Genomic DNA, 17,914 nt, shown 5'->3' on the forward strand with positions numbered 1-17,914 from the left:
CCACTGTACTACCAAATTTACAGTGTGTCACTAAGGCCCCACATGGCAACTTAGGCATAATGGTGTAATTGCCTAAGCACTTAATTTAACTCAGGGGTAATTTTAAGGCCTGGGGACCAGATGTGGCCCAATCGCCTTCTCAATCCGGCCCGCTGGAGATCTGGGAATCAGCGTGTTTTTACATGAGTAAAATATATCCTTTTATTTAATAATAATAAAAAATAAATTTTTATTTCTATCCCGCCCTCCCCAGCCGAAGCCGGGCTCAGAGCGGCTAACAACATTTAAAATGCATCTCTAGGTTATTTGTGGGGCATAGGAATTCATTCATTTTATTTTCTTTCAAAATATAGTCCGGCCCACCACATGGTCTGAGGGACGGTGGGGTGGCTGAAAAAGGTTGCTGACCCAATTTAACTACACAATGTGAAAGCACAACAGTACAGTGTGGCCATTTCTTCAGCCATCAGAAGGTAGAAACTTTGCTTTGCTTATTTATGCTGAAACATTCATGAAGGATGAGACGATCAATGGCTACCAGCCCTGGTGGTTATGGTTCTAGCTCCACTGTCTTCTGAATTATCAGTTGTTGGAAGTCACAGGAGGGGAGAGTGTTGTTGCGTTCAGGTCCTGCTTACAAACTTCCCATGCGCATCTGGCTGGCCACTGTGAGGGCGGGAGGCCAGACTAGATAGGCCTTTGGTTTAAGCAGGGCTTTTCTTATTTAACCAGGACAACTATTAAGAAACCGTATCTTTACCATCCATTCCACATGCATGTAAACCACTAATTTTATTCCATCTAGTTCTAGCTAAGAAACCTGCACCTGAGCTGTAACACTTCACAGTACAGGTGAATGTACTGGCATACAAAGGCATTCAAAGGTAAAAGTACAAAAACCAGTCATTCATACATGTTGCTTTTGCTTCTGGCCCTGCCCAACACTGGCATGCGGGCCCTGGAAGGTTGCCCACAAGGCTTCCACAGCCCTGCCCTAAACTGTAAGGAAACCATGCCTATTTTCCAAGTGTGGGAAGTTAACATACAAGAAAGCAACTTATTCAGAATACGGCAGCTAGACTGGTGACTGGGGGCGGCCGCCGAGACCACATAACACCGGTCTTGAAAGACCTACATTGGCTCCCAGTACGTTTCCGAGCACAATTCAAAGTGCTGGTGTTGACCTTTAAAGCCCTAAACGGCCTCAGCCCAGTATACCTGAAGGAGCATCTCCACCCCCATCGTTTTGCCCGGACCAGGCGCCGAGGGCCTTCTGGCGGTTCCCTCATTGCGAGAAGCAAAGCTGCAGGGAACCAGGCAGAGGGCCTTCTTGGTAGTGGCGCCTGCCCTGTGGAACGCCCTCCCATCAGATGTCAAAGCGATAAATAACTACCTGACATTCAGAAGACATCTTAAGGCAGCCCTGTTCAGGGAAGTTTTTAATCTGTGATATTTTAGTGTATTTTTGGTTTTTATGGAAGCCGCCCAGAGTGGCTGGGGAAACCCAGCCAGATGGGCGGGGTACAAATAATAAATTTATTATTATTATTATTATTATTATTATTATTATTATTAGTATTAGTATTATTATTATTATTATTCAAGAACCCTTTGCTGCCATAAATCAAAAACAGCCTTCCAGGGGACCATCAGAAATCCACATTCTTTTCGTGTCTCTGCTGCTCAGTGTTACCAGAGTTGTCTTCATCAACCTGCAACTTACAATCTTCTACTAAGTAAAACCCACTGAACCACATTCACTTGAAAGTGCAGAACCAGATTAGAATGTCATTATGTTGCTTATGAACAAGAGTGCCGCCACCCCCCCAATACAACGTCCTTTTACAAAAGAAAAGTTAAAATAAGTCAGAAACGCTGCAGTGTTATTTTATTCTTCCTGACCAACTCCTGGTTCCGGGAGTTACGGTTTTCTTCCTTTCTTGCGGAGTGACTGGCCTTCTCCAGAAAAGGCAATGAAGCGGCTTCCAGAGTCATCCTGAAAACAGAGGGGTGGGTAATGGGAAACATTACTTTATAAACTCACATTATTATTCATTATTACACATGCAAGAAGTGAAAACCTGGGCTTTTCAGGCAGTGACCTGTTCAGGCACCATGAGTAGTTCCAGTTTTGCATTGATCCTGTGATTTCAGCTGAGCTGACTTCTGCTTATTCACTTATTTATTGAAAATGCTTAGAAATGCCAAAATACACGAGGTAAACGAGTTTTAGGGTCTGTCTTGGGTGAAGTGCAAATAACAGATTTATTGTAACTGACCAATATCTCTTCCTGAGCTCTCTTGTCAGATTCTTTGGGTGGTTGTTGTTTTTAGGTGCTGGTCTTAACCAGCACTGCATGAACAGGGCTGAGTGGGGCAGAGCAGGGCAGGGCAGGAGAGAAAACATTCCACTACAAAGGTGGAAGGCCTTCTGCAAACGGGATACTTCACTGGGGACAGAAAAGGTAAAAGTAAAGGGACCCCTGACAATTAAGTCCAGTCGCGAACAACTCTGGGGTTGTGGCACTCATCTCGCTTTACAGGCCAAGGGAGCTGGCGTTTGTCCACTTCCGCAGACAGTTTTTCTGGGTCATGTGGCCAGCATGACTAAGCCGCTTCTGGCGAAACCAGAGCAGTGCACGGAAATGCTGTTTACCTTCCCGCTGCAGTGGTACCTATTTATCTACTCGCACTGTGTGCTTTCGAACTTCTAGGTTGGCAGGAGCTGGGACCGAACAACGGGAGCTCACCCTGTTGCGGGAATTCGAACCATCGACCTTTCGATCAGCAAGCCCAAACAGCACAGTGGTTTAACCTACAGCGCCACCCACATCCCTTCACTGGGGACAACCTCAAGTGAAAAAGCTAGTTTTACTCACTTCTTCTACTTTCTTGACCAGCGGCCGAGAATTTCTGATGAATGTGATCTTGCCAATTTTGAAGTCATAGTTGGGAATCCCTCTGCAGAAGAGACAAATGAGGTACATGTGCTTCATATATTCATTTCTGTTCTGCCTTATGGAGCCAGCTCACAAATCACAGAAAAAAGATTAACATCCAAATCAAACTGAGAAAGAAGCATGAAGTTAAGGGTTTGCTCCTGCTTAGAAAGAAGGAAAAACTTGGCATGTTTTTTTTTTATTTGGGTTTAATATTTTTTAAGCTGGGGTGATGAGAGGACCCCAAAAACAATTCAATGAAGACTAAGCATGCTCAGAATGTTGACTAATGGTTGGGCGGGTGAAGGAGAATGGAAAAGCTGGAGGCCGGGAACAGGATGGGGTCTCCTAAAGGTAGGCATGGCCAGCCATTCGGCTTCTGAAATGTTTGACAACTGAATCACAGCTTCCAATTGGTTGCAAAAGCTTCCTACACTCAGTGGAAGCCGCATTGGATGTTCAGCTTCTGAAAAACGTTTGAAAACTGGAGCATTTACTTCCAGATTTTCAGTGCTTGGGAGCCGAATCGTTCGAAAATGGAGCCATTTGAGAGCCAGGGTTTGACTGTATATACATAGACAGAGAGATATAGGTAGATAGTGCGTTTCGGAAGCCAGATGCAGCTGTCTCCTTTTGCTTGGCTTCTACTGAAAGAGTAATTATCCCCCTCACTGGTTCCTGGTGGATGAGCAATTTTAAACACGTGGCTTCACAAGGCTTCTTTAAGTCGCAGGTTGATCTCAGCTGGAGTTGTCGAAACGCATTATCCTAGCTTGTGTGAGACTTGCCGCTGTAAACAAATGAGCCAGCCTTTCCCTGTTTGGTGCCTTGCAGATGTTTTGGACTGCGCATCTCATCACTTCCAAACCAGCACAGCCGAGGGTGAGGGATGAATAAAAGTTTTAGTCCACAATATCTGGAGGGCACCAGGTTTGGGGAAGGTAAAGTCACCATATTATCCACAGTGAGAAGTGTTGTGACGTGGAGCTTCTTTAGCCTGCTGGACAGTGACCAGAGAGGACCTGGGTTCAAACAGGGTGACCTTGAGCTAGTTGCTCATTCTTAGGCTAACCACTAAAGACCTGCTTCTACACACTCTTCTCTGTCCTCCATACAGACAAGCAAAAGGAATGAATGCACACTTCTAACCAGGCAAAAATGCTCAGGAGGTGAAGCAGGGACCCATAATGGGGTGTGGCCTGGGGAAGAGTTCTAAGGGCTGGATAGAGAGGCTTGGGGGCCACATTTGCCTCCTGGACCTGAGATTTCCTGCTTCCGACATAGCTGCTGTTTCTTTTCTTCCTTTCCAAGCCATGTTACGACACTCCAAGCGAGAATATCCAACTCGCACAAATACTGAAGCCATGGCAATGCTGCAGAAAGAGATGGAAACGGCCCAAGTCATTTTACTTGGAGGACACACAGAATTGCATCAAGGCAAACCAACCTTCTAATGTCTTCTGGTTTAATTGGAGAAGGATTTGGCTCAACGCCTTTCTTTTTCCCGTCCAGCCTGTTCCCAGATCCTGAAAAGGCCTGCAGGGATAAGAAAGGTAGAGTCATCATTGTGAAATCATCATCCTTGTAAAATGGAGCATCTCAAGTCATGACCCGCGTAGGATGATGCCTATATCCACCTGAACAGTCCTGATCCAATTTATCCAAGAAATCCCCAGAGGCAATCACCCAAGGAAACTAAGCAGGAAAACAACAACAACTCTACTAAGGATTGTCTTTGAAAGGCTGCCTATTAGACTGCAACTGTTCTACAGTTTGGAAAGGAATTATATCTACCGTACTTTTCCGTGTAGAAGACTAGTTTTTTTTTTTTTTTTACTGAAGTATTATGTTTAAAATCGGGGGTCATCTTATACTTGGGTAGGGAGTAGGGGTGACGTGGGATTGGGGTGGTGTTGATTGGGTGTTGCTGTGGCAATTGGGCGGGCAATAGGCTGCTTCTTCCGGCAAGGGGACAGACATTAGGAGGTACGAGTGTTAGCGTTGCCTAGGTGGGTGAGTGATTTTCGGCAACCCCCCCCCCCCCGCCGCCAAAGCTGAACAACTGTCACGGGACTGCCGAGGAACGCCTTCTGAGTCGGGGGGAGGAGAAGAGTCAGAGCAGGAACAGTCAGAAGGAAACGATCAGGACATGACGGAAGGGGAAGAGGGGGAGAGCCATGAGGTGGCAAGGCTCTCTGATGCTGAAGTAGAGCCCCAGCACCACATAGGGAGCTCAGGGACAGTCAGAGAGCCTATGCCTGTACCTTCAGCACAGGAAAGGAAAGCGTTAAAGCGCAGGGACGATTCGGATGCATAAGTTGTACTGTGCTGCTTGTACATATGTAAAATAAAATACTGTAAATACCTCTCTGAGTGAGCAGAGGGTGCTTATTGCGAAGAGCATACACAAACCATCACAGCAACTCTGTGCAATCTCCCCCCATTCTCTTAATTTTTAGTCCCCCAAAATAGGGGGCATCATATACATGGGGGAGTGTTATACACGGAAAAGTACAGTATATTCTGAATTTGGATTCTCAACATGCTGCAAGTCTTATCATAAGTGAAACATTTCAGTGGGTTCACTGGAATATCTAAGCAGCTTCCTTCATATGGGGTGATGCAGAGGGTGTTGAGTCCCCCTTTGTGGGATGTTTGATATCCCTATTTTTAATCTCTGTGTTTGTGAGTAGCTTTGAGTTCTTTTTTAAAATGTTTTTGTACGTGCTCGAAGCCGCCCAGAGTAGCTGGGGAAACGCAGTCAGATGGGCGGGGTATAAATAAAACCGTTGTTGCTGTTATTTCTTAAAAAGCAGCTAATAAATATAGTTTAATTAATCAAAGAGACTTACACGGAATCCCAGGTCACCCACGTAGCCGCTATGGTCTGCCTCCACATCCTGGAAAGCAAGCGGGGAAACAAGTTGACTTGTTTTACAATGGCTCCACAGCATTCCTTCCGCTCAATTCTGATGCTCAGAAACCGTGGAGGTGGAATATATCCACCGACAGTGAACTGGTCTAATCCTTTTCTAAAAACTATCCAAATTGGTGCCTACCACTGTCTCTTGTAGGAGTGAGTTCCACAGTTTAATCATGCACTTTGTTAAGAAATCCTGAATCTTCCAACAAAAGGACCGCTCTGTCGACCAACACAATCAAGAAAATGAAAAGCAAGGAGTAAATCAACTTGACAACCAGCTTTATCAATTTATTTGTCGCATTCACCGCTTCTTCTGAGTGGGGTTTTTTTTGGGGGGTGGGGGGAGGAAAAAGCAAGTAAAAAGAGAGAAGAATATACAAGGCCACTTACTGTGGACTCCTCGTGGTGTGTCTGTCTTTCTGGTTCTTTGTAACCCAAGGGTGCATCAAAATCCACCTGTATAAATACAGTAGTAGTAGTAGTAGTAGTAGTAGTAGTAGTAATAATAATAATAATAATAATAATTTATTTATACCCCCGCCCATCTGGCTGGGTATAGAGTCAGTATCAAATTCACAATCAGGGTAAGAAACAAGAACAACATTCCTAAGAAATGGCTTCCTCCCTTAATCTACCAAAGTGATTTAGTCCTTCCCCAGAAGTAGAATTAAAGCAATTATTCCTACAGCCAGATTTCACGGGATCCTCTGGGTCCCCCTTTAAGACCATCAGTTGTACAATGGGAAGGGAGAAGGGTTTTGATGTTGTGCAAAATTGTAGCTCCTTTCTCTGCAAGAAGATCAAAACAGAGGAGGGGAATTTGGTGGGTTTGTGATACTTGGGGAAAAAATGCAAAAAGCAGCCCGTGCAATCTGCATTTGCAATTGCATCCTAAATTTTGCCTCTGCAATTGCATTTTGAATTTTGAGGCCTTTAAAAGCTGCAAGGCAGGACTTGGAGTCCAATGTGTGCATTGACGGTTTTTGAATCATTCTGCTGGAAACACCGGATGCTTTTTCACTTTCGGACAGCCAGGAGAGATAATGGGCTTACAAACTTGGTTGCTGTTTTTAAAAGCCTATAAAAAAATTAAAGTGAAACATGGACGGAGCTACTAAAAGCTAAATATATTTTAATGGGAATGTGAACCCGTGGGAAATAGCTGGGGGGGGGGGCTATACTGGAACACAGGCTCCTGACAGCTTTCCACTGGAGTAATGTGGCCCTTGAATTAAAAAAGGTTCCCAACCCCTGTTTTAAGCAGTCAGTGAGACTGAAGACGCCCATCTCCCACTTACATTCATGTCACACTCTATGATGGACACAGCTTTGTCGGGTTTCGTCTCCATCACTCGAAGCTCATAGATCTAAAAAAAGACAGACGATCTCATCATCAATCTAATCTCTTATCAAGTTGCCTTACCATTCTTATAACTCTTTTACTCGCACACTGCCCTGCCCCATGCCAGCTCTCAAATTCAATCTAATACCTAGAAGTCACCTAAAAATCCACTTAAAACCCAGGAGACAGCCCTGGATGCATTAGCACAGATAGATGCACGCACAAGTTTCTGGATTATGATGCCTACCACATTTTTTGCTCTATAGGACGCACCAGACCATAAGACGCACCTAGTTTTTGGAGGAGGAAAACAAGAAAAAAATATATTCTGAATCTCAGAAGCCAGAACAACAAGAGGGACTGCTGTGCAGCGAAAGCAGCGATCCCTCTTGCTGTTCTGGCTTCTGGGATAGCTGTGCAGCCTGGATTCACTCCATAAGACGCACACACATTTCCCCTTACTTTTTAGGAGGGAAAAAGTGAGTCTTGTAGAGCAAAAAATACGGTAATCATTCCCTCCAGGGCTCCTCGGGTATAGCTTATTCCGCTTTAAATGGCAATGTATTACCTTTTCATTGTAGTTGATGGCTATAACATCTCCGGTGGTCAGGCAAGCAAAATTTCTGAGAGCGTTTTCCAATCTTTACAGGATGTTAAATTGAAAAACAAACCATGCTGGTAGCATAGAAGGTTACATTTCACAACCGCAGGTACATCAGCAGCTGCATTTAACCCTCCCCATCTCCTTGAGGCTCCCTCTCTCCTTCAACTGTCACCTGGCAGGCTGCCATTCCACTGGGCTAGAGCAGAGGAAGAGAGGTGAAGCAGGAACACTTTACTGGGTCTGGCTCTTTCAGGCTCTTCTCCCTGAACAGCTTTCTGTTCTAGCTGGTCTTTATATGAACCAGTGCCTGTGTCTGCTTGGTGTGGGGTTTTTTTTTCCATCTTCCTTCCTCACTCGTTTTCCTTTTGTGCTATGCCTATTGGCAGGGAGGACTTACTCTTTATTGATCTTATGTTAGCCACCCTGGGAGCCTTTCTGACTGCAAAGCCGGGTAAAGATACTTGAAAATAAATAGACCCCCAACCTCCATGGTGCAGAAAATCTGCTTTAGAATAACATGGTCTGTCGACTTTCTCCTACATCTTATTCTCCTAAGATAAACTCTCCCCTCCTCAGTCACCAGCTCATGGCATGTTACCAGCTTTTGGAAAGGAGAAACACAGATTGGTGTCACTGGCGTCCACCGCAAACTGAAGTCAGTGAGGCTACATCAGAGGAAGCTGTCTCTGAAGTGGCCCTTGTTCATTTTCAGATAGCACCTGTTTTTGGAGCCCAGGGGCCACCTTCCCTCCTAAGTAACCTTCTGGGGCTGCAGGCCAATGGCAGGCAAGGCCAGAGGGAAGACAATGCAACTCTGTACACTCAGAGGCTCTGCCAGCTTGAACTGGTTAGCACGTGGTGCTGATAACGCCAAGGGCCTGGGTTCAAACTCCACATGGGTCACCTGCATATTCCAGCATTGCATGGGGTTGGACTACGTGACCCTCAGGGTCAGCCGGGCCAAAGAAGAGACAGGAAGGGGTGTGGCCTGGGGAGGAAGTGCATGCTAGGCAGAGCTGTTGGGTTTTTTGACTATGTGCAATTCTGTGCAGCTTCACACAAAGCAATTAAGAGTTGGCCAACAGCCAACGACGACTGAGTAAAGAGGAGTTACAGTGGTGCCTCGCAAGACGAAATTAATCCATTCCGTGAGTCTCTTCGTATAGCGGTTTTTCGTCTTGCGAAGCAAGCCCATTGACAGCTTAGCGGATTAGCGCTATTAGCAGTTTAGCGGCTTTTAGCGATCAGCTGATAAGCGGCTTATCAGCGGATCAGCTGATAAGCGGCTTAGCTGCTTAGAAAAGGGGGGGGGAGGGGAAAAAACCCGCAGGGACTTGCAAGACATTTTCGTCTTGTGAAGCAAGCCCATAGGGAAATTCGTTTTGCGAAGCGCCTCCAAAACGGAAAACCCTTTCATCTAGCGGGTTTTCCGTCTTGCGAGGCGTTCGTCTTGCGGGGCACCACTGTATCTGCCTAGAGATAAGAAGCCTGGAAACAGCTTTACCATTGGCTAAAGTCTCACACAGGCATAATGATTTATGGCCTAAATGACTGGAATGTGTTGTTGGTCAGTGTGGAATCTAAGAGTTGTTTGGAGTGAGAGAGAGTTAGTTAAGATCTGTGTATCTGTTCTGTTCTTGTACATAGTAACTTGAAGTCTGCTATACATAATAAACACACCTATAAGTAACAAGTTACTGGTTCCTGCTTCATCCATCCTGCCTGCAGCTGATTGCTTTCGAGAACTCTGCATATGCTCTGCTAAGGTCTGGCCAAGGTCCTGCAACTGGTCAAAGTTGCCAAACACCAATAAGAGCTCCAAGGTCCAGATGGACAGCCCTGGAGAACCACATTTGGTCCTGAGGTTCCTTACTCCCTTGTTGGAAAAAGGCAATTCATCTTCCTTCCCTGGGGCCACAGCTCAAACCACCCTCTGCGGCTTCCCCTGAGGTTTAACGAAAAGGATACACTGCTTTGGGGTTGGTGATATCAAGGAAATCAGGGCTCTGCGGCTGAAATTTGGAGTACGTCGCCACCTGCAAGTTGACGCTCTCTACCTGCACCAGGCCCCCTTCCTCCAAGAGCAGGTTCTGCATCATCTGTCAAAAGGAAATAAAGACAGGTGCTCAAATGATGTCTTGGGAGCTACTCAGATCTTCGCGCAAAGAATCCTGTGGCCTGTACAGTGGCACCTCGGGTTACAGATGCCTCAGGTTACAGACTCCGCTAACCCAGAAATAGTACCTCGAGTTAAGAACTTTGCTTCAGGATGAGAACAGAAATCGTGCTCCGGCGGCGCAGCGATAGCTGGAGGCCCCATTAGCTAAAGTGGTGCTTCAGGTTAAAAACAGTTTCAGGTTAAGAACGGACCTCCAGAACGAATTAAGTACTTAACCCAAGGTACCACTGTAGTTTGTTAAGGTCCTGAGAGTTGCCAGGAGACCCTTATTCCCTCTCACAGAACTGTAATTCCCAAAGTTCCCTGGGAAGAGGGACCAACAGTATAAACTACTCTGAGAATTGTAGCTCCGTGATGGAATGTACAGTCTATCCGGAGTCTGTATGAGACATCATCACAAGCCTGTGCTATAGTGAAATGATTTTTAAAAAAATAAAAAAAGAGGATAACTCATTTCAAACAACCCTTGTAGAAGTTTTAAGTTGAGAAGAGAATCAAGGTGTCTACTTACCCAGTGTGGAAGGTAACAAATGCCTTCGTCGGCCACAAACTCAAGCACGCCACAGTGCGTCATCCGGTCGGAATTTTTATTTGTCAGTTTAAACAACATAGGATAGGTGATATTAAGACGGCCTAGAAAAAAATGGGGGTGGGGGGGGGGAGAAGCACTGCATTATATCAAATAGAATTTTCTTGGAAGCTCGCATAAAGAATCTTGGACTGTGAGCCTACACTTGCTGACTTGGGAGTAAGCCTCACTGAACTCAGTATGATTTGCGTCCAACAATACTTGTGTAGGACTGGGTTGAATATAGGAAAATACCATTGATCTAATTCAGGGTTTCCAAGCTCCAAGGAGTAGGCACTGCAACACTAAACACAGTATTCCTATTCCTCCTGCATGAACTACTGTAATGTACTCTACATGGGGCTGCCCTTGAAGACAGCTTCAGTTAGTGCAGAATATGGCTGCTAGGATGGTAAGTGAGGAATCTTGATAGGACCATGTGACTTCAGCCTTGAAAGCGTTGCAAATTCAAGGTGTTAGTAGCAAAATATAAAGCCCTAATTGGCTTGGGACCTAAATACCTGAAATCATACAGAACTGACCTCCTAATGGGATATCTGCAGGAGGCCCTCTCCTACAGAGAGGTGGGCTACAGCAGAAATACATCACAGTGGGGCGGTCTACAACAGAAATCCTGTCTGGCAGGATACTGGTCACTTGATTGCTTTACCAGGGCAACCTAGCCATTCCTTCTGAGATGTTAACTACTTAGTTCCTGAAACCAGGTCACAGGCTCACCCTATTCACGCACAAATACACCCTTAAGACAGGATTTGTGAGCAAAGAGACCATGGGGAGGCCTTTTCCATTTCCTTCCTCACAGCAGAGAATATTTGAGGTCAATCACTGGAAAAGTCAAAATGGCTTCAGGATTGCTCTCCTGTACTATTACAGATGTGGTTTATATACTTATATTTGCCTTGTAGATTTATGAACACATGATTTATATATATATGTGAGACCTTAGAATTCCTATAACAGTTGGGTATATAAGGGGTGAGACCACCTTTTAGGCATCCTGGTCCCTAGCTGTATAGGGCTTTGAACACCAGTAGCAGCCCCTTGAATGAAGGCTTGTACCTTATTGACAGCCAGTGCAATTAATTCAGTAGCAGTGTAATGTGGTGGCAAAAAACCCAGAAAAAAATAGTTTTGTCTGAGCACTGTGTGACTCTGGAGCAAGAAGAAGTTGGGAAAAGAGGTGACCATCATTGTGCCCTTCCACATCCTATGGGATGGAATGTCAAGAGGAAATAATTGTAGCGTTACCGTAGCAGCAATTTCACATACGTTGCCAATCCAAAATGCTTATTGGCTTCTTACTGATTTAACCAGCTACAACCTTAATATTTAACTGGTAGGTCAGGACCCACAACTGGATTGTGTCCTGAACCAAAGTGGGGCGCGATGATGACATTGCTGTCATACAAATACAAGATTAAAACAATTAAGATGAGGGTCTCTAAACCCCTGTTACGATTAAAGGTGGGTCGGAAAACACTGAAAACACTTGCAGTGAGAGAATACACTTTACATCTTCATAAGTAGGCTGAATAGAAGATACTCACTGAGTTGATCCAAAGCAGAGGGTGGCATAATTACTGCGAAAAAAGGAAATTAACAGTAAGATTAGGTATGGCATGGCAATGGAAAACAAGCACAGGAAAATCAAGGCATGTACTTTAATACGAGAATATATTCCTTCATTGAATTCCCGCCCGCAGACATTAACACAAAGAGAAGTTTATCCAATGTCCTATGTCATAACACCTAGATTTCCTTCTCCTGATTCAGAGCAGGGGGTGTGAAAACCAAGAGAGTAAGTATCCTATATACTACACATTTCAGTGGGGAGGGAGACTCAACACGAGGCTACCACAGGGATGGGGAACCCCAGGCCTGTGGCCCAAATGTGACCCTCTAGGTCAGGTGTGGGAAACCTGTGGCCCTCCAGACGTTGATGAACTAAATCTCCCCTCATCTTGCTGAGCTTGCTGGGGTTGTTGGTAATTGCAGTTCATCAACATCTCGAGAGTCACAGGTTCCCCACCTCAGTGCTAGGCCTCTCAACCTGGCCCTTAGGCTGAGCCCTTAGCCCTCTCCCCAGGCTACCCGTCTTACTGGATGGAATGGGTCCTTGACCACAGAAAATACCTCTTGCTTATCTGGAAAGATAACAGAGAGGGTCATCACGTGCATGTGTGTAGAAACTATCCTACCATACAAAGGCAAAATGTCACATTCATTGTTCCATCCACTTGTGCCTCTGGCCTCACCCAGAACTGGCATGCGAGCCCTGGAAGGTGGTCCAGAAGGGAATGTGGCCCTTGGACTTCAATAATAATAATAATAATAATAATAATAATAATAATAATAAATTTTATTTATATCCCGCCCTCCCCAGCCGAAGCCGGGCTCAGGGCGGCTAACAACACTAAAACAGTGCAACATTATAAAAACATTATAAAAGTTAATTAAAATCAAAATTGATGGCAACCATAAACTAAAGTTTTGTAAAGATTGCCAAAGGAGGGAGTCAGGCTGCGCCCTGACCAAAGGCCTGGTGGAACAGCTCTGTCTTGCAGGCCCTGCGGAAAGATGTCAAGTCCTGCAGGGCCCTTGTCTCTTGTGACAGAGCATTCCACCAGGTTGGAGCCGCGGCCGAAAAGGCCCTGGCTCTAGTTGAGGCCAGCCTAACCTCTCTGTGGCCTGGGACCTTCAAGATGTTTTTATTTGAAGACCGTAAGTTCCTCTGTGGGACATACCAGGAGAGGCGGTCCCGTAGGTAATGCTCCTGAATCCCATTTTCTGGAAACCGCAGGAAGAGAGAGTGCTCTTGTGCTTGGGTCCTGCCTGAAGGCTTCCCACAGGCATGTGGTTGGTCGCTATGAGAACAGGATGCTGGACTAGATGGGCCATTGGCCTGATCCAGTAGGCTCCTCTTATGCTATTTGGGGGAGCTTAGCCAGCACGTGTTGCTTAACGCTCTTTCAAGTACCACCCCCTGCAAAACACAAAACCATCTAGCCCTCAAGAGAATATTCAAAAAGAAAAATGTGCACATACTCTTCCCGCCTTTCTCCACATCTGATCTGTCATTAGGCCCAGCAAGCATGGACACTGAGAAACAGCGGTACTGAGTCGAGAAGCGGTTCTGGAACACTCTGGGAATTGGGTGATCGAACATATTGAAAGAAAACTGGGGAGGAAAAACAAGAGAATGCATTAGAAGAGGCAAGTTATATATAATATGCTGCCGAACTGAATCAGACCATTCGTCTATCTAGCTTAGTACTGTCAACTTTTGTGTTCTTCAACCTTAGGTCTCCTGGTGTTCTTGGACTACAACATCCATCAAGAGAGCCAGTGTAGTGTAGTGGTTAAGAGCGGTAGACTCGTAATCTGGTGAACTGGGTTCGAGTCTCCGCTCCTCCACATGCGTGACCTTGGGCTAGTCACACTTCTCTGAAGTCTCTCAGCCCTACTCACCTCACTGAGTGTTTGGGGGAGGAAGGGAAAGGAGAATGCTAGCTGCTTTGAGAGTCCTTCGGGTAGTGATAAAGCGGGATATCAAATCCAAACTCCTCCTCCTCCATCATCACTGGCAGTCCCACATAGAGCAGATTACAGTGATACAATCTGGAAATTTTCAGAGCATGGGAGCACATACTCACTGATGAGACAAGTAGGCCTCAAAGCAATATGCCCAGTCCTGGGGCCTCAAGTTGTTCCAACCTTTTGTACACGAGAACCAAGACCTTGAATTGAGCTCTGTTGCTCACGTGGAGCCAGCACAGTGCTTTAAGGCTCAACCACATACAATTCTATCTCGCTGTCCCACTTGACAGCAGTATCCTGTACCAGTGGCAGCCTCCAGACCATCTTCAAGGGCAGCCCCACACAGAACGCATTGCAGTAGTCTCCAACAGTGAGGTTCTTAGAGCATGGCTGACTGAATCTGGGCTTTCCCAGGCCAAGAATGGTACACTATGCTTTAAAGTTGTTGTCTTTATTATTTCACTTTGCAGAATTTCTGATAGGCGGCAGCTGTATAAATGTAAATAAATACATAAACAAGAGCTCACAAAAGCTGCTCTCGTGGTAAGACTGCAATCTGCATATAATTTACCCTGAACCCAGGAAACCGGCCTGGCGACTGACTGGTTAAGATTCCTACTTGACCTGGGGGCAATTTTTAGTCAAAACTCTCTTTTGCCATTTAGTTTTTAATAGGGTTTTTGTTTTTTTCCAGCCTTCTCTGGATCTTACCTGCCTGAATCTACTGTCCGTCGCGCAAACTGCTGTTACGGTGCTGTATGCACACAAAAGTAAAATGGGGACTGTGCTGCTGCAAATCTAAACCTTTAAGTGGGTTGGGCATGACTTGTTCCATTTAAACATACTGCCAAGGTGTGCTTTCGCTCGTTGTGGTTTTCACCCATGTTGTCACTTTACTTTTACTTTGCAAGGCATAAGTGCATAGAAACCCTATTTACATTCGCCACTGGCCGTAGCAATAAAATAAAATACAATATATTGAGGACAGAGCTAAATGCTGAGCTATACCAAATACGTTCTAGAGGCTCACGTGGACGCGAATGACAGAGCCTGACACATCATCCTTCATCCGCAGATAAGACAGGTGAACCGATAAGCTTCCTTTTGATTTTTGTTTTAATCATAAACAAACAACAACAACAACTGAGCAATGTCAGAAAGTCAATCAAACAACAGATCTTATTCTTAGTATCCTTGCTAAAAGATTTGCAAGGTTTTCTGGGCTGTATATTATTACTTGAGTGGAAAAATGTGAATCGTAATCGTCCCCGTCCCTCATCCTAATAACTTTTCTTTGAGGTACCACAGAACTACAATGGGGTGTGTATGTGTGTGAGGGCTCAGTTTTGTTTTGATTTTGTTCAAATTGCTGTTATTTTTTACCTATGTCATTTTAAAGTGTGATATGAATGCTGTACACTTAGCTTTAGATTTTGATTTGTGTGGAAACTGCTTCCCATTTTGTTGTGTATTTTTTTGATGTGGTTTATTTATTGTTTATGACTTTTGTAACGATGTATATCTTTTTTGCTGTAAGCAGCCTTGAGAATTGTTTTTTAACTGTGCAAAGGCGGTATACAAATAATAAATGATGATGATAATAGTATAATAATAATAATATCTTTATTGTCATTGCCCCCTCTCAGGGACAACGAAAATTACTTGGCTGCTCCATCCACCCAGGTAGGGCACTCCACACAAAATCAGAACAACTATAAAAACACTAATTAAAACAATACAGTATAGTACAGCAAGGAAGATTAGATGACTTTCAAAGTCCAGGTTTCCCATTCAGGGCCGAGATCGCTCTGGAGAAGAAGCTGTTTTTGAGACGGCTCGTTCTTGTCTCCATCGTCCCGTATCTCCGTCCCGACGGCAGGAGCTCGAAGAGACAGTGACCAGGATGCGATGGATCTTTTACTATGTCCAGTGCCTTCCTCTGGCACCTTGTGGCATAAATCTGCTCTAAGGTGGAGAGGGGGCAGCCAACAACGCTCTCTGCTGCCTTCACAACTCTGCACAACCCCATCCTGTCCTGGGTAGTACAGCTTCCGTACCACACACATAAGCCATAAGTGAGCACGCTCTCAATGGCACAGTGATAGAAGGCAAGCAGCAGTTTCTGCGGAAGATGGTTTTTCCATGATGATGTGTGTGTGTGTGTGTGTGTCCTTTTGCAATTCCTTACAGCCAGGATCAAAACAAAAAAAAATTCCTTCCAGTAGCACCTTAAAGACCAACTAAGTCAGTTCTTGGTATGAGCTTTCGTGTGCATGCACACTTCTTCAGATACACAAGTGTGCATGCACACGAAAGCTCATACCAAGAACTGACTTAGTTGGTCTTTAAGGTGCTACTGGAAGGAATTTGTTTTGTTTTGACTATGGCAGACCAACACGGCTACCTATCTGTAACTGGAATTACAGCCAGGATGATTCTGCATTTCCCACCACCACCATCAGTCCCCCCCCCATCCAAAGAAAGACCCCCCCCCAAGGCCTCCTACCATGATGGTGGCGTCTCCTCCTCCTCCTCGTCCCCTTCGCTAGTGACAGGCCTCCCGCAGAGGCCTCCTCAAGGGCCGGGGAGCTCCGGCCAACTTGCCTCTTTCGAGGCCGACAGGAAGCCTCGTGAGGCGCCGAGGGAAACGGAGCGAAGGGCGGTAAGCGGGTGGGGGCTTCTTTCCCAGGGGCTGGAAATCAGCGACCTTTACTCAAAAGCCGCCTTTGCACTCGACGCCCGGTAAGCCGGCATTGCCGTGGGTTGAAAACCTCAACAGGATCGCGCCCCTCACGTTCGTTCGGGCATTAACAACAACCGCAACAAAAACCACATTTCCCAGAATGCCACTCGAAGGCTCGGTCCGCCCAAGGTTTTGTTCCGTGTGAAGTTCAAATGAAGGGGGGAGGCGGGGAAGGCTCTCGTGTTTCTCCTTCTTTTTAACGTCTCGTTTTTAATTTCTCTTTTTTTAAATCACAGCGTTTTGCATCGGTTCGGGGTTTGTGAGGCGCTTTTTTGGTGTTTTTATCAGCCCACAGTGTAGGAGGACATTAAAAGGAAAGGCACTGCCCGAATCAAACATGGCGACCACGGCGTTGCTTGTCCCTACTACAATGGAAAACTCCGGCTCCCTCCTTCGCGGGGGTGGTTTTGTTTGTTTTTTCCCTCTTCTAAAACGAACAAAATGGTGGATGGGCACGCCCTCTCCTGTGACCAAAGAGTTGTTAGGGTCGACACGGAAGTGTTCTTCACAATCCTCTCTTCCGGTTCTGATTAGACCTCTTGCGGGGCAAGGTTGGCAGAAAGCGGCTATGCCTCCCTTTTTGAGCTTTAAGCAGCACCCTGGGGAAAAACCTTATTGTCGGTGTAATCCTATATTTTATACATTTTATACACAGCAACCAGCGTAAGCATGTACATAAGATTAGCAGGGTTCACCCCGCAAGCGCAGCCCCAGAAAATAGTGATAACCTTGATCCAACCTTTTTTTTTAATACAGGAATGATTATTTCAAGCGATGGTAGGAAAGACAGCCTCTAACCCACGCCTATGCAATTTTACATCCATTCCCTGCAATATTTCAGCCACTCTTTCTCGCAAATGGAGGCTGCCACTACCAACACGCACCCGGGAACCGGACGTCACGTCTTACTGAACAAGACTGCACCTCCTTTCCCCTTGCCGCTCAATCTTACTGTGCAAAAAGGCCTCTGCCGGTCCGCCTCAGAACTGCCCGTTTGGGTTGATGGGCGGAGGAGGGTGGAGCACGCGTCCAATCAAAGCGCCAGAGAGGCCGCATGG

The 17,914-nt window shown here is 45.7% G+C and overlaps 1 protein-coding gene and 1 long non-coding RNA gene across 3 annotated transcripts; one reads left to right on the plus strand and one right to left on the minus strand.

The window, feature by feature from the left end:
* Positions 1 to 1,871: 1,871 nt before the first annotated feature.
* UFD1 (ubiquitin recognition factor in ER associated degradation 1) lies at positions 1,872 to 16,940 on the minus strand. 2 transcript variants are annotated; one of them, XM_081842850.1, is made up of 12 exons: positions 16,620 to 16,940; positions 13,622 to 13,754; positions 12,124 to 12,156; positions 10,499 to 10,620; positions 9,777 to 9,907; positions 7,773 to 7,845; positions 7,161 to 7,229; positions 6,253 to 6,318; positions 5,792 to 5,839; positions 4,387 to 4,475; positions 2,880 to 2,961; positions 1,872 to 1,996 (listed from the first exon to the last, which is right to left on the minus strand). In XM_081842850.1, the coding sequence occupies exons 1-12, from the start codon at positions 16,620 to 16,622 to the stop codon at positions 1,922 to 1,924; spliced, it is 924 nt and encodes a 307-aa protein (XP_081698976.1). In that variant the 5' UTR covers positions 16,623 to 16,940; the 3' UTR covers positions 1,872 to 1,921. The 2 variants fall into 2 exon arrangements, with proteins under 2 accessions (XP_081698976.1, XP_081698977.1); XM_081842851.1 differs by lacking the exon at positions 16,620 to 16,940.
* Positions 7,854 to 9,770, plus strand: LOC309330944. Its single transcript, XR_014151656.1, has 3 exons — positions 7,854 to 8,707; positions 8,758 to 8,831; positions 9,632 to 9,770. It is a non-coding gene; the product is annotated as an uncharacterized lncRNA (long non-coding RNA).
* Positions 16,941 to 17,914: the final 974 nt, after the last annotated feature.

The sequence above is a fragment of the Podarcis erhardii genome (assembly GCF_964252035.2).
Source record: "Podarcis erhardii genome assembly, chromosome: 15".
Classification (NCBI taxonomy): domain Eukaryota; kingdom Metazoa; phylum Chordata; class Lepidosauria; order Squamata; family Lacertidae; genus Podarcis; species Podarcis erhardii.

Coding starts and splice junctions, on each gene's coding strand:
- UFD1 (XM_081842850.1), bottom strand. Junction 9,908..10,498: donor TTTGTTACCTTCCACACTGG/GTAAGTAGACAC, acceptor TCCTTTTGACAG/ATGATGCAGAACCTGCTCTT. Junction 2,962..4,386: donor AAACCAGAAGACATTAGAAG/GTTGGTTTGCCT, acceptor TCTCTTCTGCAG/AGGGATTCCCAACTATGACT.